Source organism: Pipra filicauda, unplaced genomic scaffold (assembly GCF_003945595.2).
Source record: "Pipra filicauda isolate LSUMZ 115617 unplaced genomic scaffold, ASM394559v2 scaffold39_size4671491_pilon, whole genome shotgun sequence".
Taxonomy (NCBI): Eukaryota; Metazoa; Chordata; class Aves; order Passeriformes; family Pipridae; genus Pipra; species Pipra filicauda.
Window position 1 is genome coordinate 4238975 of NW_024104531.1, and position 26247 is coordinate 4265221.

At 37.4% G+C, this 26247-nt stretch overlaps 1 protein-coding gene across 10 annotated transcripts in view; it reads left to right on the forward strand.

The window, feature by feature from the left end:
* Window positions 1-26247, forward strand: part of CTNND2 (catenin delta 2) — a 631056-nt gene that overhangs the window by 552236 nt on the left and 52573 nt on the right. For all 10 annotated transcript variants that reach the window (XM_027724249.2, XM_027724246.2, XM_027724247.2 and 7 more), the window contains one exon: window positions 12545-12695. In XM_027724249.2, the coding sequence (XP_027580050.1) occupies window positions 12545-12695 (151 nt within the window). The remainder of the gene's footprint in view (window positions 1-12544; window positions 12696-26247) is intronic.

Consider the following 26247-nt stretch of genomic DNA (forward strand, 5'->3'; position numbering starts at 1 on the left):
GTCTTAGGTAGTCATTTCATAGCAAATGTCAGCATACAGCAGCGAAGATCACGTTGGTCAAGTCAAGTATGAAAAATTGCCACTGAAAACCAATACCCAAATGAGGAGAAGCAGTTCTTTATGAATCTAGGTGACAGAGCCATGAAAAATGAGCCAAAAATGCTACCAGTGGCAATCAAATGAAACCATATTGTTTTGTCACTGCAGAAGCTGGTTGACATTCTGTCTCAGGAGAAACCAGGGCACAGCAGAGCAAGATATAAATGTTGTGACACCAACACAAATAATCTTTCCATCTACTTTTTTTAAAAGTAAGACAATAAAATACATCAGCAATATGGTTAAATATGTACAATGAGCAAGGAAATGCTCAATCAAACCACTGTTTCAGCTAATCCTACTTTTCAATTATATTCAAAAGATCCGTTTTTCTCTCTTGTGTTATTTGCAGTAAGAAAATACTTCTAAATTTAGAACAGATGAGTAAAATTCAAGATAACATTGAACTTGGTTTACTTTTTAGGGCAATTCCTTCGTTACTTTCCTGATGGTAAACTGGTTTAATTGGATGAAAGTACTAACTATCTAATCCTGTGGTGTAACTATAATGCATTGATTTAACTCTCAGCAGGAATTTTTCTCATTTACTGTGAAAACATTCGTGTATGTGGAAATGCAGTTATCAAAGTTATGTCGCAGAAGGTATCCTGTCGGGGTTTAAGCAGTTGGGCATGTGATATGTGAATACCAATGTAATTAGGCATTCATTTTGAAATGTGAATGCTGACACCAAGAAATTGGGGGTTTTTCCCATGAAGTTCTATGGGAAGTTGGGTTGGCACATTCACTGAATCTTCAGAGATATGTGATTTTGGATCTTTTTAGAATTGTGTTCCACCAAACTTATGTTTTTAACTGTTGCATTCAATGGCATGTGAAATGATTTAACAAATTATCTGTCCATTGATTTTTGTCCTGTGAAGTGCTATGTAAATACTGTGCCTGAAAATTATTATCCTTTTATTATTCTCATATTGTAGACCACATCAGATTGTGTAATCCTGGACAGAAACACAATAAATGTCTTCGTCTGGGAATGGGTGTAGCCCTTGTCCAAGTCAGAAAACAATGCATGCATATTTTCCAGGACTTAATAGAAGTGCTAAAACCCAAGTGGTGCCCCTTCTCCCATTTCTAATAAAGCTGTATAACTGTCATCCTTTAGTTGGCAGAAGTGCATAGGGAGAGGAAGGAAGGCTCTGCAGAGCTCTTTGGCAAGTAGTGGCTTAGAAAAACTGTTTTGAACTTTAATACTGTCTGTGCTGATACCATGGGAAAAGCTCAGTTGTTCTCGTATTGCTCTATTTTTCTAAAGATTCACCAATTCTATTACAAGGGATGTGCAGACACAGAATGAATATCCTTAATTTCACATGTCATACTAGCCATTTCTGTGAGGGGAGTAATCCTCTTTGGGGATTACATAAGCATTGATGTTTCCACCTTTTGACCTCTCCTCTCCACTGCTGCAGTCTAGATATAAAATAACTGAAATAAAAGATAGAAAATTATTAAAAGAAGAGGTTATTCCTAAGGGAGATTTTAATTTTTTTAGTTCCTCCAAGAAACTGTAATTGTATAAAGAATGGAAAAAAAATTTCTTTTTTTTTTTTTACTTGAAATCTTTCAAGAAGAACTTTATGATGGACTGAAAGAGAGAAGAAGAACAAACTGCATGAAAATAAATACTGTTGCAGTTAATATTAATAGCAATAGCAGCTGTGGGCTTTTTCTAATTAGCATTATTTTAATGCCAGGAGAATCTGAGACTATTTGAGGCACACAGTGCACCAGATATGCTCACACACTACTGAAGATACAGTCTCTTCTGAAAAAAAATACAGCACAGTTGATATACTTGCATAATTCTTTCCTAGCTGTTTCACCCTTTTGGTTCCTCTGGTACAAAGCTGTTTAATCCTCTTGGGTGACCAAGAGGTGACGTTTTTAACACAGGCAGTGCTTAGCCAATGCTATTACAGAGGGAAAGTGAGCTGATAAAAGGAAGCCTGAATAATTTTTTAAAAATAAAAAGTTGTGTAGGGGATTTAGATATATGTCTGCCACTAGAATTAACAGACAATATGTGTCTAAATCCCTTAGACTACTTTCGAGAATTTTGAACGCAGAAAGAAAGTAGTAGTATGTAGCTTTAAGGATTAGTAGCTCAGAGAGGCTAAAAGTTTTCATTATTTCAGGGAATATAGTTTCTCAGTGATACATACACGCAAAATCAACACATGCACGTAGTGAAACATAATCTGTAGGACATTTTTAGCACTGCTTCAGTTGCAGGAATTCCTTATAAAGCCAAATACTAACATAAAAAAAAAAATGTCACATACGTATATTTGCATACAATTTTTCTGTGTCAAAATGAAACATTTGGACTAAGGCCTTGCTATATATTACCCATCTGCAAAGTAAAACTTGGAGATTTTTTTAAATGACTAATAGAATACTTGGTTTATGCAATTATTATTAGAACAAAGAGAATCTATAATGAATCAGAGAAGGAGCATCTTGGTGACAAGTATGTTAACAGGTCCAAATGAAAGTTTATCAATAAAACAGGATACTGATTTTGAGGTATGAGGAAGAATATTTTCAATGTGAAAATTTAACCAGGCGTAGATCACATCCGTGTATGTTTACTTTGGTGTATATTCTGGTTCTGAAGAAGATTGACAGTTTATATACAAAGCAGAACTCATTTTGGAAGGGGCTGTTCCAGATGAGCATGGACATTGGTTCATCTCACTGTTCTGCATCGAAATGTCATTACACAAGGACAACACTGGTATTGGAATCTGAAGGAGAAGAACCATCTCTGTCATGGAAGATTACATGCGTATGCTTACTGAGATCTCTTCTTTTATTCAGGTTCTTACTTGTTGCATCTATGCAAAATGGAAGTGCTGTTCTGTAATAATATCTATGGAGACAGTCAAATATGTAAACCTTTGGGGAAGACTGGACAAATTAAAGTTTACCACATCACTGCCAGGGTACCACTTAGTTTAAGGTCTAACTGCTGCCTTGCACAGTAACCTGTGAAACCAGCACCAGGTCACTGCATGTCCGTATCCTGATGGGGTTGAAGGCTGCTAGTAACACACACTCGAAGTACAGTGCCACCTGACAGCCTATGGGTCAGTTTGTCAGCACTGTACCTGCATGCACCTACCACCTTCTGCAAAACTCAGCTGATACTTGAGGTTTCAGAATGACAGAATATTCTGAATTGGAAGGGACCCACAAGAGTCCAACTCTTAAGTGACTGGCCCAAATGGGGATCAAATCCATGACCTTGGTGATACTAGCATCATCCTCTAATCAACTGAGTTAATCTCAGTCTAATCAACTGAGTTAATCTCAGTCTGTACCTGGGACTGGGTGGTTTTCTGTTTGAGGGAAGTCATTGCTTCCCAAAATATTTATCATATCAAATCATAATCATGGTAATTTCAGTGTATCCTAAACATCCTGCAAGGCAGAAGGAGCAACATGTGAAAAGGATGGCTATTGGTTTTGGCTTTACTTCCTTTCATTGCCACCCTGAGATATTTTCTTCACAACATAGACTTTTTCTAGTTATACTTAATATGAACTTGCATTTTAAAGCTGCTTAGAAATAGGAAATAAAAATCTTGGGGAAAATACATTCCTCATCAATGTTAGCTGGAGTTTTCCCTAAACAAATAAAGTTTCAGACATTGCCTTTGGAAGCAGTGGAAATTCTTTACTTCGCGTTAGGTGGTGACTTTTCATTGGGAGCTCTGTTAGTTATCTTTGCAACTTAATTTGGATTTAACCAAATTTGTGCAAAAATGCACAAATAAAACAAAAAATAGGGGATTTGCTGACTCAACTATATTCTGAAGACTGCTTATTAAGAAATCTCTCCCACTATAACCCTTCAAACCAGAAGTTCTTTCTACAACCTCATATCATTATTTATTTCAGTACCTTGACAAGAGTCATTCTGTAAAAGATGCTATTTTTATATGTAGTCTGGCATCGGTATTTTTCTTTGGATGGTGGGAATAAAAGTTCTTTCTAGTTTTCACCTTGGTCAATAGGCTATTAATGGATTAAATCTCCTGAGCATGTAAAAACTTATATGCAAAATGTCCTAGAGTTGTCAAGAATCCAAGGTTATGTCCCTTCTGAACAAAATTAACCACTCAGGCAGAAAGGAAATATTGGAACATTATTGGGATATTATTATGTCTGTATGTATGTATCTGACAGCTGAATTTAGGCTGATGTCAGTTTATTTGCCAGAGGCATTACCACAACACTACCATACCTGTTGCTGTGAATTCATAGAATCATGAAAGAGCTGAGGTTGGCAGGGACCTCTGGAGGTGACCTGATCCAACCCCCTCCTTAAGCGAGGCCACCTAGACCCAGTTGCTTAGGACAATGTCTGGATGGTTTTCTGAATGTCTCGAAGAGGGGAGACTCCACAACCTCCACTGGCAACCTGTGCCAGTGCTCAGTCACTCTCACAGTGAAAAAGCAATCCCTGCTGTTCTGCAAAACTCTGTGTTTCAGTCATTGCCCATTACCTCTGTCCTACAATATTATCTTTTCTATTACATGCAGTTGATAACACAGTGTTGTCACCACAGGTAGAATTCCTTAGTTTTGTGAAACCCTTAAAAATAATTTCTTCATTCTTGTGATCCTGTTTTGTTTTAAAATACTATAATAACTTCTACAGGTAATACCTATCTTTTAAAACCAGGAAACAAGATCTACTGTGTTTCTACTGGCAACATCATGGGTTACGTTAGAACAGGTAGCACACCTGCTCCAGGCCTTGGTTAGTCCCATCTGTGCACCCAACCTTCTGTCTCAGTTACTTTTTCCTGAGCTCCAGCCAGAGCTCTCTGTTCAGCCAGGCTGGTTGTCTTCCCCACTGGATCATCTTTCAATGCTTGGGGATGACTTGTTCCTGTGTTTTTAAGACTTTCTTCTTGAAGAATGTCCAACCTTCCTGGACTTCTTTGCCCTTCAGAGCTGTCTCCCAAGGGACTCTGTGAACCAATCTCCTAAACAGCCCTAAGTTTTGCCTCTGAAAGTCCAAGGAAGCAGTTCTGCTGATCCTCCTCCTTACCTGTCCTTTGACTCTGTAACATGAGGAGCAAGTGCTGTTCTGTTTAAGTCAATGTCAGTCTCCTGAGACTATAGCATTCCTTGGCTAATTCTTTCTAGCTCCTTTCCTTTCAGTTCCATTTTTGATCATACTCATCAGGGAATAAGAAGGCTCTCTAGTTAGACAACTCCATGTCCTCGCCTTTGATCCCCAATATACGGGTACAATACCCATGTGAATGGGGTTTATGGGTCATTGGCCTGATCTCTTGAGATAGCTAGATGCTGTCTCAGTCTTTGTTCCTTAGACAAGCAACTGCATTGATTTTGTTAATTCTGACCTAGAGAAATTTGACTCTCATGGGAGCTAGAGCTCCATTAAGTAAATTATTAGATAAGGAAACTGAAAACATAAAAGGGACCAATTTAGACACAAGGTCAGTGCAACTGCTTCAAAGAGTAGTATGAGAAGAGTTTCAAGCTCCTTACCATCCAGACACTTGCAGATAATGAGTAATTATTTTCTAAAGCAGCAAACATCTAGGTTATCAGTCGTCTCTTATCAGGCAAGGACATATTTTGGGTTCCTTGCCAGACTTTTCTGTTTACTCCAGTTACTTACAAATTAACCTTTTGGAGTTTCATCAGGCTGTTCCAGGAGAAAGTTTTTTGGATTACAGTGAAAAGGCTTGCTTTTGTTTTCTCCAAAAGAGTAGTATTATGAATCTTTATGTGATAGGATGGAGAAGACCACTTATAACACATCACATGATCAACAAAGGCAGACTTTTTAAATAACCAATGCTTTATTCTGTCAGGAATTCTTACCTGGGTAGAAACCCCCCATAGATGAGGCAGCATCAATTAATACAGGGAAATGTATTGGCTCTGTAGGAAGGAAGACAAGATTGAAGGGACAGGACAATACTGAAGAAGCAAGACCTGCTGCTGCAAATACTTGTATCGCAGACATCATGAGGAAATCAACACGGACATCAGTACATGGAATGGGAGCACAGTAGTTTGTGGTGACATCATGTTCAGCATAGTCCCTTATTATAAGCATGAGATGTGTCACTTTTGTCTTAAAGTGTTTCCTTTTTAATTATATTACTTACAATGTTTGGAATACTGATTTTAGTGGTTCTCAGACCATTTTGAATACACAGTACATACTTGTACTGTGGAAACAAGAATGGTGAGGTGCAAGGGCAATTCCTTCTCAACTTCACCTTCTTATTTAAGATAACTTCTGTTAACTCTGTTTTATTTTTCTCTAGTTTATTTATTTAACTGTATATCTTTACCTCCTGTATTTTTGCCTTTCCGTTTAAGAGAAGAGTAACGAGTTAATGCTTTTCTCTTGTCCAAACACTAAGATGTAAAGAACTTACTGGTGGTCTACCAGGTAGAATAATTTCTGAGAACAAAGCACTGCAGTCAGGGAGCAGAAAGTCCCTGGGAACTCTTTCTGCTTTCTTCAGAAATTGCAGAAAGATAATCAAGATTTCAGAGCCTTCCTCTGTCAGGTAGTATGACTTCTTAGGGATCCTGTAATTTTCCAAGTAGAATATAAAAATATTTTCTTTTTTTCCTGATACATATATTACATTGAGTCTGATCATACAGAGAGGAATATTAATCTTTGATTTTCATTGATCTTTGATTATTAAATGTAGTTCTGTTTCATGGTCTATTGTTTCACTACTGTTAGCAGATAGATCCTTTCTAAGGCTTTCCTAACAGACCTTTCCTGATTCTCTTGTTAATTCAGTTGCTTTGTCATACTTGCTGCCCTGATTTAACTTTCACGTTGTCGTTTATGTCTCTAATATTCAATATCTCAATAGTCTTTGGGTCACAGTGCTGAACTATACCTATACAATGCAAATTCTAGTTAAAACTGAAGTGTGTGATGAAATATTCTGGAGACACTTCAGTAACACTGATGTCAATGGCAGGAAAGTGAATCCATTTAAAATACCAAGTATACAGTCTTGATATTCCTTAGGTTCTTTATGGGGCTTTATTATGGTTTTTTTTTTCTTTGTCATTTTGTGCTGGAAATCTTTTCATTGTTTCCTTTGCTCTCCTGTGTTGATGCTTCATAGAGGAACAAAGAAAACCATAAGAAACACTAAGTCACATGAAAAGGGGAGATTTCCTTGACTCTTAATGATTTATTTGTCTGTCAGTGCCCCAGGTAAGCCGAGACCCTTGTGCCCGACCAGTTTGTCAGCATCTCATTATGGGAACCCTTCACTGAACAATCCCACTGGAGTGGAGAGTGATTTGACTGCTCTTTTCAGGGCAGCGTAAGGGAGACCCCTCAGTGGCTCTTCCCACTTTATTTGAATGTGTCACCCGCTACCAGCAACTACTGATGCCTGTAAAGGACTCACTCTAGCAGTTTATGGAATAAGACTCTTTATTGACACAAATTGTGTCAGTTTAAGATCCGAAGATTGCCAGTGCAATTACCTGACTGCAAAAACGTATTTAAAGCAATATACAAACAAGCTCTAATCCCGATAGCAACATTCAGCATGTGTAGACTATGGTTCTTACCCAATAGGTGTCCCTACAGGGGCAGAAGACAGGTTCAGACTGTTGACTGATCCCAGCACTTACAATGGAGTCTTCCCTGATTTTCCCCCCATTCTCAACTTACTTTTATACTATTTCTTTCTGTTTAAGTGGAGCTTGAGTGACTTCAGTCATAAATACTTTTGTTTCTGGTTGGTGTAAAATCCTTTCGCTTCTAAAGATACAGTCAAAAAAATACAGGACACATGCCCAGTGGGGTGTGGTCGTACCTTGGAGGCAGGTAACTTTGAGATGGAGGTGTGCATTAATATTACTATTAGGCTTTAATGAACCAAATTCATCTGAAGAGAGAGATTTCGCCAAAGTTTTTCGCTCGGCAGCAGGACACCTTCTTTTATCTCCCTAGGTTACAGGTGCTATGTGGTCTTATCAACTGCAAAGTACTGCTATGTTCCCTTCCCTGCAGGGATTTCCATGGAGGGAGACTGCAGCATCTCCACTCCACCCTCCATTCCATCCCCCTTGACAGGTGTGGATTTTTTTATGGGGAGTATCATGGAGCACATTGACCACATTCCATCCAGAGAGTAACAGCTGCGTTTTACCCTGTGATTTCTGTACCATTGTAACTTCTGTTAGGCTGTGAATACAGCTTCTTAGTTTCCCCTAATTTTTTCCCCCAGCCATCTTCCCACACGCTAAAAGGAATTAATTGACTAAAAGCTTTTCAGTTCTTCTGAAAAATGTAAGTAAGTCTTATCTAGATTAATTAGTCTTTTGTTGAGTTTTAACCTAATGTAATCTTAATCCCTAGGGGCATTCATCTTTGGAAAGGGTCCTTTATAATAATAACTGACAAACAAAAAAATAATTTTCAGGTTTACTGTATTTTTCTACTTAATTACTGTGACAAAAATAAAAAGGGAAGTACTAATGAAAACGGACATAGAGCTCCACTACATACCTTCAGAGTGATATATGGTAGTTATGCCCCCCGAATTCAATTATCAGGAAAGCATATTCATGCACAGATTGTGGCTCCTTTGCTTGTCTCTGATAATTTAGACTCAATAATACCCTTAGCAACAATAATGATTTTATTTTATTTTCTGGCTCCTTGTTCCCTCTAATGTGTTTGCAGTTCCCACAGGAGCACTTTCATTTTACAAACTGAACAGTTATTTGATCATTGACACTGCCACTGATTTGTGGAGTAACAGGATGACTAAGTATATTGGCAGAGTGCCTCATTTACTTAATGATAGGCAACAAACACTTTGTCTCTTTTCTTTTTTATGATTTTTCATCTCTTTGCTTTTATACTTCACTGAGCTCCTATTAGCAATTGACCTACAATGTGGAAATGCAGGCGCGTTCCATGATGGCTTTAGGCAAACGAAAAGATCATCAGTATACTCCAGAGCGAATCAATTTTTCCATTCTCTGCAAGAATAAAATAGCCATTTTGAGGCATCTCAATTTGAGCTTTCCTGAAATCCACACAGCGCAGCGTAATTGCTTGCAGAGACTTGTCCTAATTGGCAGTTTAAGGAAAGAGAACCAGACAGTTCTTACCACTTTCCACATGGAAAGTTCTCCAGAGACTGTTGAAACAATTAATAGGCTTTTCTGTCTTTCTGCCTAAGGTTCATGACTTGAAACAGCAGAAGAAATGATAGCAAATCACACACTGAGGAGTCTGTGAGCTTTTCCCAAAGCAGATGACATCCTCTGGAAAAAGACAGCTTGGGAGAGAGAGGAATGCCCAGGGGAGAGGAGAGGTTTCATACATGCTTTTCTGTAGTTCTCCCATTGTTTTATGTGTATGTGTGCATATGTGCATCTATAAAACATTATATCTGAATTTTTCCACCGTGAAAACTTTGGAGCTGTATTTTTACTGTTGTGATCAAATTAACTGGTTTATTACAGATCCTGAAGGCTTGCATGTCATTTATTCAGTAAGGAGGTTTATACTTCCTCTTTTTTTCATATTGAGTTATTTCAGTGATTCTCCTGCAACGTCTCCTTCTCTCCCTAGGGTTAAAAGAAAAATATTTCTTAATTTGTTGCTTTTAAACTTTTGTTTTGGAATGGATGATGAAAATACTACATCCCAAGGAGTCTGTTGTAAGCCTGGTTTCATGAAACAAGTGCTTGTGTTTTCCCTTGGTAGCTAAAAAGAAAAATCAAGGGAAAACTGTTTACTGAGGTGTTAGTATGAAGGTTTTTAAAATATAGTGAATAATCTAAAGGATCATTTTAGATTCTCTCTGGTATTGAATAGACACAAATAAGCTTTTTTTCTCAAAACAAACGCCCCCACTGATTCCCCACATAGTCCATTTTGAAGATGCTACATCTGTGATGTATTCTGCAATGAATGACAGCATCTTTCAGAATATTGTCTGATAGCTTGAACTCTCACCTCAACCAGACTCACTCCTTTCTCAAAATATTCTGACTGCCACCATGAACTCTTACTCTGACAGTCACTCCGTAATCACAGCAGACACGACAGAGGCCTCCCCAGGGAGAGATGTACAAAATACAGCATTTTTTAAGTGCAAAGAGCTATTTCTCATTTCCCAGCTGCACCTGAGAATGTGTTTAAGTGGCAGGTAAATACATATTTATTAAAACAGGAAGGTTAGAAATATTCATTTGGTGTTTTCATAGCATCCTTTATATTTAATGTCCCATTAGATTCGAAGTGTAGGAAAGAATTTTTCAGCAAACACTTTCTGTTAAACTCATTGATCCTTAAGATGTGTTTTAGGTTTTTATCTGATGATATGCACTGGTTCTAGAAAAGAGACTGGAGGAAAGACCCTGGAATAAGATCAACCAAGAGTCTTGCTACCACTTCTCTCACCTAAGAGCTATTTGCTTTGCTGCAGAAAATGACAGCACATTTAAGTTTTAGACACATTATTGTGCTCAGTGATGCTGAGAACCCCTTGTCTAACTTACCTGACTGGAAAGCTTATCATAACCATTATCACTTTCATCTACAGCAAAGTCCAACTGGCTTTTCTTATGCACAGTTACTACAGAGAAGAATTAATAAAACAATATCCTTAAATGCTGGTTTCTTTTCCTTTTCCCCAGTTTCCCCTGAATTATATCACCCAGAATGAATTTGCACTCCAGATATTGCAGTATTGCAGTTCTTGTCTATCTCCATATCTACTGTTCTTATCATACATATATATTCCAGGTTTTGCTATTCAGGGCACCTTTCTATTATATAAACTGATGCTAGCTTTTTAAAGTGATCACAACTGTGGTAAGTAGAGACCATATGCAGGGGTTAAGCATGGTCTGCTGACAGAGGATGTGCTTACCTTTTTTAATGCTTTGTTTCATGAAATTTGTTTTTACTCTGTCTGGTTATGAAGTAACACTATTGCAATGTAATTATTCTTATGGTGTGATTTAACTGTTCCTTAAGGAAGGTTTGTCAAAAGAGAAGGGTCATTGTGATCTGAAAATCCTAAGGCTTATTATCCTAGTTTCTGAAATATTTGAAATACTTCAAAAGTTAAGACCTTCCAGAATTTGTCTTCACCTTCCAGGTACAATGGCAAGATAAGTGTCCATGCCATGGCACTGAAAGGAACGAGATGCTCTGCTTCAATGATTTCCTTTCAACTGTCAGTACAAGCAGCATGAATGTGAACTTTGTGAGAATTCCAGAGAAGAGTTCATGAAGTGGGAGGGAATATGTGCCTAGTGATGGCTTGTTTTGAAGTGGGCTATGCTGAGGAGATCTGCACATCCTGCAGGTGTCCAAACGTCTTAAATTTGGCAATACCCATAGATTTCAAAACCACATGGTTTTGGTCTTGTTTAATTTTTTTGCAACTGCTGGAGCTAACAGCAGAATGGAAGAGGGGGTAGTATAGCTAATCTTTCATCCCTTTGGGTGCCAGGAACCCCAAGTTGTGCAGCACTGGATGGACCGCCTAGTCACAGCACGCTGCACAGATCCCTTGTTGACTGGCATGATGATCTTTAGAGCTCCTAGAGGATCTCTTAGAAGTAAACAACTCTATTCATCATTTCTGTTGTTAGATAAAAAGGATGTTTACATGAGAACATTCTGCTCTCTTTGATATAAGGACAAGGCCATGTCAGTGGTGTCATGACCAACTGTCAAGTGGGAGATGCTTAGGGGCTTCTTTGATAGAATCAGCCACTGGATTTATCCTGCAGCCACATGATACAGCAACCAGGCACAGCACAGGCCTGCACCACCCTCAGGTCAGCTCTTGAGGGAATCTAGCACCTTAATGTACAATAGTATTCCAGTTAGGATCACTACAGGTGCCAAAACCACATATATTGTTGTCCTCATTTTTCCTTCTGAACTAGTTGACAATCACAAGAGAAATAATGACAGCATTTTCATGTTTGTAGACTGAATAATTCTTGTGGTAATAACAAAGAAATACTCAGACCTCTTGAATATGCTTTGTAGTATACATCTTGTAATATAAATTTTGTTGGTTTAGCAGTAAAGAAGCATCATTAGATGTTGCATATGAAATATTGATGCAAAGTAAGTCATCTGCAGACTTGGGCTGTAAAAATGTAACCAGGTGTGCTAGGAGTAAAGTCAATTCATCATTTAATTTCTCTGTCACCATAAAAAATTAGCACAGATTGCCAAATCAAGTGGTTGCCTAGCATCATAAATGCAATTATTTCCCCTCTTTCGAGTTTTGCATCCAAATGCTTCTGTAACCCCTTACTCTGTTATAACCTCAGATGCCTTGCTTTCTCTAGTGGATTTCTCAGTTTCCTCACACTCTCCCATGTGTCTTTGCAGTGGTCAGTGTACATCCGTGCTGCTGTCCGCAAAGAAAAAGGATTGCCAATATTGGTGGAACTGCTTCGAATAGACAATGACCGGGTGGTATGTGCAGTTGCTACAGCTTTACGAAACATGGCCTTAGATGTCAGAAATAAAGAGTTAATAGGTATGTTCTTTCCAAAACAATCTACATGTTCTGTGGGCTTGGGGTGTTTTTTCCAGTTTTCAGCAGAATGAGGACAATGAAAACTGTTCTTCTCACATTTCTAGAACAATTTATTTAATTCTTTCTCTAGTGTGTCATATTCAGATTTTTTGTGACAGTGTGCTGGTATATTGGAAGGAATTGTTAAATTAATTAAACATCATGCAATGTTTCTTGATCTCTCATGCTCTAATCTCTGTAAGAAAAGCAATGGCTTTGTTCTGCTTTAGTGCTTCATTCCTAGGCTGGCAGTAGCAGGATCTAAGCACTCCTGGTCCTCAGATTACCTACTGCAAGCAACTTTGGGGTCATGAAGTGACAAATCATAAAAATCCTTAAGATAGTTACAGGAATTTATGGGGCAGATTAGTAGCTCCAGCAAGAGAGCTGGGAGATTCTTAATTCACAAACATATACAAGTAAGGAAAAGGACAATAATTTATGTAAAGCATTATTGCCCCTGAATTTTGATTGTATGGTAAGCACACGTCTTGGGGGTTTGGACTTTTTTAATTTTGTGTAGGTTTTTGGTGGGGTGTTTTCAGCTGAAATTCATCCAAACGCTGTGAATCGTTAAACTTTTATTTTCATGTTCTGTCTTTAAAAAATAATCACTTCCTTGATCTTGAACTATTTCAACAATCATGACAGAATTATTTCTACTTTTGTACATTAAAAGCATATTTTGTATTCATTTTTGCTAACTTTCTCATTTGTTATCATTACAGCATACTTCTCCTTCTCTGATTTTAATTCCAGAATTCCACAAATAGATACTTTGTTCATAATGTTTGTTATTTTTATCCAGTGCTATCTTAGGGTTAATGCTTCATTACAGCAGTGCTCTGCAAGTTGTTAAAACAAGGCAATCACAGCTCTCACATGTTGTACTAATGTTCCCAAGTCTGCAAATTTTTTTTAGGAAAGTAAGACTATACATGTGAAATTGACTGTCTTATCTGATATGCCATTCAAAATACTGGTTAAATTATGGATAATAAGTTTGCACAACCTCAAAATTTTAATATTTTGTTAAATTCTTGAAGAACATGTGATAAAAGCAAAGATTAATTAAAAAAAAAAGGTGGGAAAAGTCTGTTGAAAATAATTACCTAATAAATGTATGTAGCCATCTAGTAATAACTGTACAGTGCTGCTCAGTTTGACATTATTTGTAGAGTTATTTTGAGGAATTGCAATACAAATTTACTGCAGTTTAAAAACCGTCCAAACATGCCAGTATGACAGGGGAATTATGACTATAATTCTTGTACCATTTCAGCTGTGATCTTTGTATGTTCATTTCTTTGGCTTTCATCACTGAACTTCAAAGAAACTAATAAAAGTCATTACTGCTCTTGTCCTCGAGTATTTTTTAGCAAATAGGGCCTATCTTAAGACTGATTTTCAGAAATGCTGGAACATCGCATTGGTCAAGGATTTCAACTCATGTTGTAGGCCATCCATTTTTGTGATATTGCAGTTCCACATATTGCAGGATGCCTTAGCTGTTGTTATGGAAAGGAAGATTCAAAAGGGGCTTGCTTTATCAGGTTAGTTGCTCAAGCATCTTTCTGCCTAAGCAGAATTGACATGGTATTTGTCTTTTCTCTTTGCGACTTTTATTTGTGCATCATATTCTTGTGGTGACAAACTCTACCTCACAAGCTGTAATTTCCCCCTAGGATAACCTTTTCTTAAAGGTGAATTTTCCAACTGTATATATTGTAAAATTACATAGGTAGAATTGAGTTGGTTGAGATTTTTAATGCCTATATAAAGCTTTCTTTTCAGTGGTGCTGTCATTCATTCCCAGCTGACAATTTTTTACTGAAATGTGCCAGAGAATGATATATTTTATTCTGCTGCTGCCAAATAGACCATAAATCAGTGTTGAGGCACCTGGAAAATATATCAGAGAGTTTGCTAAAATCGAGACTCACCTATAGTAAAGTACAAAACAAACAAAAAGACACCTTTTTCAAATGACCAGAAGTTTCATACTAGACTTCACTGAATTGACCAATCTGCTTTGTTTTCCACACAGATCGATCAACTGTGTTGTTATATTGCTAAAATTGGAGCCAGGCTTCTCTATAAATTATCTGAGCCATCCCCATAGTAGCATTTCCTTTATTTATAGTGAGGTCTTCTTTCTGGCTTTCATTTCAGGTATGCTCCATGTCTTTAAAAGGACCCTTTTTTTTTTCCTTTTTTATAGTTTGTGCGTTATACCATGTGTCCTTTGACCAAGACAGTAGACATATTCATCTTTTTTCATCCCAAAATTAAACTTCACTCAGACAGAAACATGGTAAACCTGACCTACCTAGTACTGTCGCTAGGTAGTTCAATACCCAGTTTTCCCTCCTTGGGCATACTGCCCAGGTCCCTGGTCACGGTCAGACCAGCTGCTCCTCATAGGACTTACCCTCCAGACCCTTCCTCAGCTTTGTTGCCCTTCTCTGGACTTGCTCTGGCACCTCAACATCCTTCTTGAATTGCGGGGCCCAGAATTGGACAGAGCACTCAAGGTGTGGCCTCACCAGCACTGAGTACAGGGGCAGAATCACTGCCCTGGTCCTGCTGGCCACACTATTGCTGATACAGGCCAGGATGCCGTTGGCTTTCTTGGCCACCTGGGCACACTGTTGGCTCATATGTACAAAATAGGACTTGTCCTCTTGAAGTAAAATTTGGAACTTGTATTAGTATTGCATTTCATACAGTTTAATGATAAGTCCAGAGGGTACAGCTGTAGTGAATGCAAAGCTGGAGTTATAAAACTTCAATGCACAGTTTTGTGCTTCAAGTCTTTCTGTCAGTTTTCTTTTATCCTGACAGTGGTTTCTAATGCTGTTCTGTGTCAATGCTGATTAAGAGAAATATTGTACAAGTAATTGAAAAACGCCATTCTTTCTCTTGGCCTGTATTTTTGTGGGTTTGTTTTTTTTTTTAGAGATTAGCAGCATTTTAATCACTCACTCTTGAATAAAGGACAGTTCCACCTGAAGGTTTTTGTTGACTTCTTGTACTGCGTAGAAAACAAGTCCCTATGTATCTCTGCCTTTAAAATGTGTAGGGAATCCAGGTGTCTCTTCAGGGGTCTAGATTCTAGGGATTTTGATGGGATAAGTTGAACTGTTGTAATACTTAAGACATCTTTATTGTGACTATTGGTGTAAAAGCTTGATTCAGTAAAGTTAGTAAAAGCTTGATTCAGCTTGATAAGTAAGGTTAGTGGTACAATTTCGTCTGCCTTCACAAATTTTTGAATGAGGTCCTGAAACAGAACCTTTAGCAGGGGTCATTTTTAAATAATTGTTCCTGAGCTGGAGGCTACAAGTGTCAGTACTGAAGGATACTCCATTCACTACTCATCTGTCTGTAATGGAGTTATAAGATATACACAAAATTCAAGGATAGCGTATCAATTAAATTGGTACTTAATATGTGCTAGAACCTACTTAATCTTGCTAGCTGTCTAAAAGTTCATAATCCAATATATAAGATACCTGTATTAGGCTACCTTCTAAGTGACTGAGAGAGGGAGAGTCACAAAGGGTGATTGATTTTATCTAGCACGCGATAAAACGGATCTCACCCTGTATTACCATCACCATTACTTAGTGATGAAAAAGTTCTCAGCAGTGTGTAAATTGCCACTGAGTGAACAATGTGGGTTTCTTTGGGTGCCTGGAATAACTGGTGTTTGTTTTGAAGTTTTATTGCTAAACGTGAGAAAATTGGATTGAAAGATACATCAGGAGTTCACAACTCTAATGAATTATTAGGCTTGCAAAAAAATTCAGGTTGGAAGGAACCTCACAAGGTCATCTTGACCAGCCTCGCACTCAAAGAAGCATTGAGTACGTTATTTCAAAGTGTAATCTTGATATTTGGAAAGATTTCCTTTCAGCTGTGAGACTGAAAACACCTCAGAAACAAGTATTTGTATTCCCATAGCAGAACGTGACTCTTCTGGAGCATAAACAACTACATGGGGTCCTCCTATCTTAGAACATGCTCACATTTTGTTTCAGAATTAGCAATAAATCCAAGTGAAAAGAGTGTTTAGTGTTGTAGTTACAAGAACAGCAGCTAAGTCCTAGTATTGTACCTTGATAGAAAATATAAGGATGTGTCAGGAGATGATTAAGTCAAATATGCAGCTTTCTTCCCACTTGGAGAGCTTACATGCAGTTTTCTCTTTATAAATGTGAGCATTTCAGAATTTCTCACACATGCATCTGCAAGGATCTGGGAAATACTGAATTTTTTATTGAATTGCTAATTGACCTATAAAGTATCTTAGTCTCTGAAATATTAAATTGACATAAATTCGCAATGCAGAAGATGCCAGAAAGCATTGATCAGGACTTGCAGACTTGCATTGATCAGACTTGTTCAGAAGAAAGACAGAATATATACTGCAATTTGTCTAATTTGTGCCAGTTTTTATTACACTTCATTTGATAGTTGAGCTGTGCAAAACAATAAACGGATACCTGAATGAGAAAAGGCTGTCATCAAAAAGTTGATTTACAAAATGGAATGTATGGTCATGCATTAATAACTGGTGCTCCTCATATTATATCAATGAAGAGAAAGATGCTAGTTAATAAATGCATAATTAAACTTTGATGTTTTATAGCATGTATGGCAACATCTGGACTCTCTGGTTTCTAATGTATACGTAAGTTAGCTGACAATTTAAACTGCTAAATGTTTAAATGTTAAGTATTTTTTCCATTGCAGTGTAAAAGCCTTGTGTCAAGGAGATCTTGACTTTTAATGTGCCCTCAGCCACTTGCGCATTGCCTTTTGCTCCAGTTTCTCCCAAATATATTTCTGACAAGCAGACCTGGTAGTTAGAGAGGTTAGAGGAGGTTTTCTCCCTCAGTCACTTCTTATTAAATAACATTCTCATGTGAAGGGATTTAGAGGGAAAACCAACATTGTTAAAACTGAACTGTTATTTTTAGTATCAAAGTCAAGATCAACTCTTGATTAACTCTTCTACATCTGAACTTCCCTATTGCCTAAGTACATGTGTCTGGATTTAGAGGGATTTTTCTCTACCGCGAATCATCTGAAATAAGTTGTGTTTCAAGTAGTCAGGTAGGCTTCTGGACAGTAGAGAAAAAATGACGCCACTGGGTGTTCATTCCACTTATCTCTGTCACCTAAAGTGTTTCATCTTAGTGTAATGGGTCCTGTGTGAGAACCTAGAGAAGTAGCCAGAGACTCAATGGCTAACTCGTGTGTGACTGAAGATAGGGAAGAAGTATCCCGTCAGAAGTTGTTCTGGTAATACAGACTAAATACTGTCCTGCTCCCCTTTAAATTAGACCAGTAGAATTTGCAAGGGCACTTAGTGAAAAAGCACGACAATTTTTCATTGTCCCCCAAAACAGCAGAAATAACTGCATGCAGGCTTAAATCTGTGATAATGAAGGATATTGCTTTCACAGATCTGTTTTTCCTTGTAATGCTAAGTCAAAGAACCATACAGTATTTCACCTCTACCATAATAAGATCAAGGTGCCCCACAAACACTAACCACAACCCAGACGCAGTTTAGCTATTCATTGTAGTAGAATAAACTGTGGGGCAGTTCCTGGAAAATGCCTTTGTTTCCATCTTAAATGCCAATTTCAAGAGAGTCATCTTCAGTATTGTACCGTGACAGCTTATCTGGATGGCGGTCATAATTTTAAATGATGCCATATAATATTTTAAGGTTTATAAGCCTTAAAGTCTTTATTATAGGTTTTATCAGTTTGTATTCACGTTTAGTAATACTTAAGGTTAAATTCTGAGTGCAAGTCGTAAAAGCTGCAAAATCTAGTGGAGGTGGCCCAGGACAGACTAGGTTCAGTGTGACTGCCAAAAGCACCACCACCAAAAAATGAAAAAACAACCAAGAGATGTGCCTTTTCACTTCATTGGTGTGCATTTCAAATATAAGAAAGTACCCTGACCTGAACCTTATATTTTGTTTGAGATAAACAATTTCTGTTTTATTCTGTTCTTCTGCATAAGGTAGCAAGCTGCTTTTCTCACTCAGATTGACATTTCAAACAATTTAATATTAATTTTCATCTCTGTTTCTCAGTTTGTTCATGCTGAGAAGTGCTACTTATCTTTTGAAAATTTGGAGTTCTGATCTAAAAAGTGCATATAATTTAGTCACATATTCCATAAAATATACAAAGGTAGAAATGCAAATCTCACAAACTGTCGAAGTAATTTTAAAAGTACTTTTAAATCCATGCGAATGGCAAAGCAGTTTTGAAAATCCAAGTTTTGTGACAGCCTTACAGTAACGGATAAGTGTATCAAACCATGTTTCCAGCCTGTTCTCTATCAGCTTCAATTCATAGAACAACAAGGTAGTTTTATTCTCTGTAAGATGCAAAATAGCCTTTTCTCCTGAAATACTTATCAACTTAAGTGATTTTCAAATGATGGAAATTACATATATGGCATTCTTTATTAAAAGCACTTTCCTTTGAAGAAAGTCAAACTCCTATTCATAACACATGTCAGTACAAGAAAGTAGAACATGACAGGTGAATTAGCATTTAATAAAGGAAAGTAATGTCCTTTTCTTCTCACGTGTGAAGACCCTGGGAATGAGTCTGGGGCTTCAAAGGATGTTAGAGGTGGAGCTGAGAAATGGCAAAATTTAAACAAATAAGAAAAAGAAGGATGAATGTGTGTTGATTAAATTTAAACTGTTTTCACTTATATTAATAGTGATCTTCTCTGTGCATCTACATCCTTGCACTCTCTAAATTTGTGCAGTTGTTTCTGCAAAATCTCATTCAATCCTAGTTCCTGAGTTAGATGTTGTGAGGTGAAGTGCCAGTACACAATGCCCCTCTTCCCACATGTGCCTTTTAAGGGATACTCCGACTTCTATTTTAGTGTCCCCAAGGTTGTCTTCTTTCAGAGTGCTTAAAAAGGAACAATGTTAAGGACAAAACCCAAACACCTTTCACAAAGATGACACTGATATAAAAATTCAGATTGCAGAGACCTAAAAGATTTCTATGCCCCTGCACAGAAGGACTAACTGTAGACTAGCAAAGAAGTAAAATACTTACAAATATGCAACACAGATGTTTATCTGTTAAGATAAAAATCTGCACCATAAAATGTCTCATTTTCACAGGATAAATATATGTCAAAAGTAGAAGATACCAGAGAGTCAGCGTTCAAAGAATGCAAGATTAGGAAACAGTGCGGATGTCTGGATTCTTGCAACTCACATTTTAACTAAATCTCAATGCAATTAAATTGAATTTAGTTTTTTCTTTCCATTCCTGACCATTGGGTGCTTACACAACATTGCTGGTAGTTAGCAGTTGCACGGTATACATAAGATGTGATGGTATTTCTTTATTGAGTTAGACGAACTCTGTGCCAAAATATGTGTTTACATGTGTTACTTTAGTCTTTGACAATTATAAAAAGGTAACTCAGTCTCATACTTGTTGGTTTCTGCATGCTATCTTCAGAGACCTCTGTTTTCTTACAGTATAATTGTTTTTCATTAAGTACTTTGATGTAGAATTTCTTTGCTTGTAAGAACTGTCATACCCTAGTTGTTTCCATCATTTACTATGAGTTTAGTGTTAAAGGCTCGTTATCTGAAACGAGCCTTCAAATATCCTTTTGATTACAGAATGGTCTTTTGCTGCAGCCTTTGCAAACGAATTCCTGTGTTTCCTGATGAATATTGTGACACCTTTATGTGAATGTAGTATCTCTAAAAAGACACTGTCTGTGACTGGCTGGAAGCATTACCACTATGTGTTAACTTTCTGGTAATTTCTGGGGTTCTTATTTTTGTAATTGGTTAAATAGGTCTCAGAGTAAATCAGGTTGCACCCCTACTTAACAAGCAATGCTTAAAAAAAATCCAAGTCTTCTGTTTCATGCTTATAACTGCTGAGATTGAATAGCAGCAGTTTTGTAATACACAGTTACAAAATATTAAAAGGGTAACAAATTCTCATCATCTGAGATAAGTGAGGAAATAATCAATTTGCTGAGGGGCCTTATTATCATAATTCCATAAGGTAAGACTGTGCTTCTAGTACTTAATATCTTGATGGACTCAATTAAACAAAAATAAAGAAATGTACTTTTCCTACCAAGGAAAGCCTAGAGAACCCTTAGAATTAGCTTCAAAGCCCCATTGATGTCTCCATGGCACCTCTGTAAAATTATTTGAAATCTGGTATTACTGATACAATCTTCAGTATTATTATGGTTTTCATTTTCCTTTTGCTTCCTCTTGTGGCTGTGTTATGCAAGAGATTGTGTGAACATGAAAAAGATACAATGACTACCCCCTACAGTTAGCAATTTTATATATGTATAATATATGATACTTTATAATGATAGATCAGACTTCAGAAATTGACCTAAGAAAGAATTTATATGCATTACTTCTTTTTGTATAGAAATGTAATCTGAGTAGTGCAAATTGAAAGATCAGCTGAGACAAAAGAGAACAGTATGTTGTTAAGATTTAAAATTGAAGGCTTTTTTTTTTTCTTTAAAGTAACTAGACAATTGAATATTTTAGATGTGATCCGTCCTATACTCCAGAATGAAGATTTTGAGCAAACGTAATCAGAGAACCACATTTAAGGAGATAGTTTTGAGAATTTTCTGTAGGTTGTGGAGTTCTACCCTGTACAATGTACAGGGAACGAATCAACAATGAAATTCAAAGTTGCTTGTCTTTGTGGGTAGTCTTAGCTGTTACGTAATTGCTAACAGTCTGGGATACATATATTATGAAATTCATCACTAGATGATCTTGTGCCAGTTTACCTCCCGATAGTCCAGGTAAGCCTAGAACATTTAAAAAATAAACTCACTTTCTCAGTTTGTAGAGAAGGCTTCAGTCTTCCAGTGCCACAAAAGACAGAACTTAGTCTTACTGAATCTTTTAGGCTTGGAAGGGACCTCCAGAGGTCACTGGTCCAGGAAAAGAAGGTTGCTCAGGACCTTGTCCAGCTGATGGGACAGAAATTCCTCAATCACCCTGGGCAACCTGTTCTGTTGTTTGACCACCATCATAGTAAAATTTGTCTTCCTTTCATCAGTTGGAATTTCCTTTATTCCAACATGTGTCTTTTGCTTCTTTTTCTTAGATGTGAAACTCTTAAGATGATCCTGACCCCATCTTCTCTACACCATTCTGTTAAGTGGTTGTAGACAACAGTAGGATCTCTCTGTAACCTTCCTTTAAGGCCCAGAAGATGCAGTTCTTGTATGGCATATGTTCTGGTCCCCCAGCTGTCTGTGTGGCAATGATGCCCTTTTGTCCAGCCAGTTTTCCACTCACTGTGTCATCTACGGATCTGGTCAAAATCCCAGTAAGGGTGCTATAATGAGTAAGAAGTGTGTAAACTGACATGTTTGTTATTTCAAGCAATGTAAACTCTGTAATTCCTAAATTAGAAGTAGATAAATATAATTTAAATGTCTTAAACCTCAGTGACATCATTGCATATACTTAAGTTACTTCAGGACAAGTTTCACCAAATTTTAAACCACAATTTCAGTGTAACGGTGTATAAGCACCAAGGTCAAATCATCTTATTGTGGAATCAAGGCCATAATAGGATAATTGCAACTAATTTCCCTAAAGCACGGAAGTTTGCTTTAATTACTATAGGGAATTATAATAGTAGCTCAAAATGTTGCATTTTTAGTAAAGCACCGTACTTGCAGATTTTAAAAGGGACATACTGTGGAATGTCATAGAATATCCCAAGTTGAGAGGGACCTGCAAGGATCATCGAAGTTCCGCTCGTGGCCCTGCACAGGACAGAGCCAAGAATTGCACCATGTGCCTGAGAGTGTTGTTCAAATGCTTCTTGAACTTTGTCATGCTTGTGACCACTTCCTTGGGGAGCCAGTGCCCACCTACTCTCTGGGTGAAGAACCTTTTTCCTAGCATTTAACTTTGCTTTTGGAATTGATTACTTTAAAATCAGTGGAAATAAATATAGTTTCTCTAGTGTTCAGCAATGATGCCTTTTATTAAACTGATCTCATGTAGACTAATAGATTCTGATCTGATATATAATTCAATTATATAACAATTTTTATTGCACGTACATGGAAAAATGATTGTAAGTGTAATCACAAACACTCTTACATACAAAGACATTCTTATTCTCTCCTTTATAATAACTTATTTCAACTTCACCTCTGAATATTATCTGCAAAATTATCCCCATATTAAACCGACGTAGGGTGTCTTTAACTTAATCTTTATATATATGAATATATACACACAAAGCATATATGTTTATAGGTATGTATGTAGGTTTTAATACAACTTTTTACCTGCACCAAAGAGGAAGAGAATCTGTGTTGAAGAGTACACATGCATATAGAAAATTGCTACCTTCATGTAAAAAACACATATTATGACATACAATTGCAACAACTGGAATAAAATCTTGTCCCTGGCAGCTTAATCTTGTTCTCACGGAAGCTAGAAGGAATTTTTCCATCAAGTTCCTGAGAAGCAGGATTCAATTCAGAATAAGAAATCAGCATTGTTAAGATAGAGTGAGTAGGCTGCATAGGTACTAATCACCATAACAATGTCAAACAACGGTGAGGTCTACTTTAAATCAATTAATTAGGTAGGAGAGTAGGGTAAGTGGTTCTTACCATGTTAATAGCACCTGGGTAAAATTCTTATGTACTTGATGGTAAATTAAGAACTGAATTTCTGTTTTCAGTCATGACACAGGCTTTAAAGCCATTTTTAAAGGGACTAATAATTTATTATGAAAAATAGAGTTGGATGCCAATTAATTCACTTTGGTCCTATGAAAATGTTGCACTTACCCCATTAAGTATATTTAATAGAAATAAATTCATGTTAAATATATAATACAGTTCATTTTTTAATAGTGGAATTTCTATTTTCACTCACAATTATAGGTTCTCCTGATTGAGTTAGCATATTTAGGAAATTACAGTTCCCTCACCGAAGACATGGTAATTCACCCTGAGGCAGTCAGTGACACAAGATACTCCTGCTTCTAGGTTCTACCCAGCCTCTCATTAACACATCACATCTACACTGAGTTAGCACTGCCTGACTTGCTGGTCAAAATTACCTGGGGGAGCAGAAAAATTACTATTTCCTTTTAGAGACAAGCCATTGTTAAACAGAATCAAATGAGTCATGTGAGCAGCTAACCTGAGGGGTGAAAAACTCTGACTTACTCAGTAGAGCTTCTGAGGCTCAAAACGTGGTCATTACCTGATAAATTTTCACACTTGCATACTGGATGTCTGCCCCACACCCCAAAAGTTGTTTTATTTTGTTAGAATCCAGCCACCACGAATTCTACCTTAGTATTATTGCACCACTGTAAACTGTTACTCTACTACAAACCCTCCTTCCCACCTCTTCCCTCCCTCAAAAGAAACCCAAAACAATCAGTTTTGGCAATTCCTTCATGTCTTTACTAGAAAATTAGAATAACAAAACAGATAAGCTGCGTTCCTCAGACAGACAAAAGTGAGCTCCTTTGGAATATGATGATATCAGATAGGCTCGCAAGCTGCATGTATAATTTCCCTATGTAGGTATTCAGTTTTCAGCATTTAAAGGCATTATCCTCTGCTGTACAATACTGTACCACAATGTCTAAATCAAGTCCCAGAGAAAAGGTCATGTCTCTTCCTCTCTTGTGAGGCACTAACAGTCTGAGATACCAAGTACATCACAAACAAAACCTTGGAAATGGGGGTTTTGAGGATGGATTTTTGTGCATTATTCGCTGTAGTTAAACCTATTCTTCTGCCTTGGGATTGAATATGTATATTCCTTATACTGAAGAGCTCAGCCTCTTCCTAGGGAGCCTGAAATTCATCTCATTCACTCGTAACTCTGTGTAAGCATCTTTCAGTTGCTAGGACTTTTCTGATAAGCTATCCTCAGCTTACAGAAACTTCAAAGCTGAGGCAAAGTTATGAAAAGTAGAAAGAAAAAAGAACTGCACCTCTAGTTCAAGCTTCAAACAATACAAAAATTGATTAAGAGTCAGAGATTAGCATCATTGTAACCTTTTCCACATTCTTATGAAAATTAAATGTTGTCTCTTTCCTTCCCCATTTTATTCTAAAACCTACCTAAAACTTAAGAGATCAATAACTATTAGTCTGGCAGTATTAATAAGAAGCTGCAATCTGAAGCCCTGGGGTTAGACATTCATTGTAGAGTTGCCACCAAAGTAAGAGAATTAAATCATTTACAAAGCAAACACTACAAAATCACATCTTAAAGCTGGAAGAGTTCATTTGTTCCCTAGATTTGTTCAGTCATTCCTGAAGGGAAAAACCATTAAGTCTTAGGTGCTTCTTAAGTTGGACATTGGCCGGTTTTTTCTTGGTTTCTATAACTGTGAATGAATAATCACATGTGTCTCTGTCATTGTCAGGGACTATTAATGTGCTGAAGATGTCTAAACATCGTCTGCTAAAAGAAATTCTAAAAAGCACATCATTATTGCAAAACTAGTGGAAGTACTTTCAGAAGCACTGTTACTAATTTGAAAGTTAGTATGGCATGAGCTTTGTTTATTACCTGTCCTGAGACACAGCCTAGATTAGATTGCAACAGGAACCCAGGAGAAAGCATCCAAGGTGAGCTGTTTGCACAGTAATCTTTCTGGAAAGAGCAGTGCTTTTGAGTATTGGCCCATCAGTGTGTGCATAACTATTGCAGGATAGTGAGTCAGAGTAGGCACTTGGTCATCTGGCCATGGCAGAAGGTGATACAGAAGCCAGGATTGCCCAGTCACCTGAGGGCTATGAACAAAGGGAAAGAATATTCCCTGGATTATGAGGAGGAGTAGCGGGAGATAAGATGTCTCTGATTTGAACTTCTCCTGATTTTGATCCTGAAAGAAAGGGAGCAGACAACAGGGAGAGTAAAAAAAGAGTATGGTGGTCAAATGTACTTGAGGAATTGTGCAATTTGAAAATGTAAGGAAAGCATTCAGAGACCTGGATCTGGTGACTCTGGGAAGCTGCCATTTCTCATCTTGGGTTTTTTCTCAGGCTTTTTTTTCCCCCTTCTTGCAAATACCAGGAAGTCAAGTGGTTCATTCATTTGGCAAGATCACATTATCTTATCTTCCAACAAGCTCATTCGCAAGCTAAAAGGGTTCTTCATCCAAGGAGTATATTTACAGGGCCTCTGAACTGCAGAGACCTCAAGCGAAGGTCACTATGATCCTGAAGAAGATGAAGATTATTGTCAAAAGCAGCTATCACATTTTGATCGCAGGAGTTTTGAAAATAAGCTGGGGGGGGTCCCTGCCAGCCATCATTCTGAGACCACTAAACCACTACATTTGCAGGATCAGCTGATCTTCACCAGTTATTCTAAGGGGAAACCAACTGATGCTGAGTCAATTGGTAGGCCTGTCAGTGAAAAGCTCTATGAGCCGAT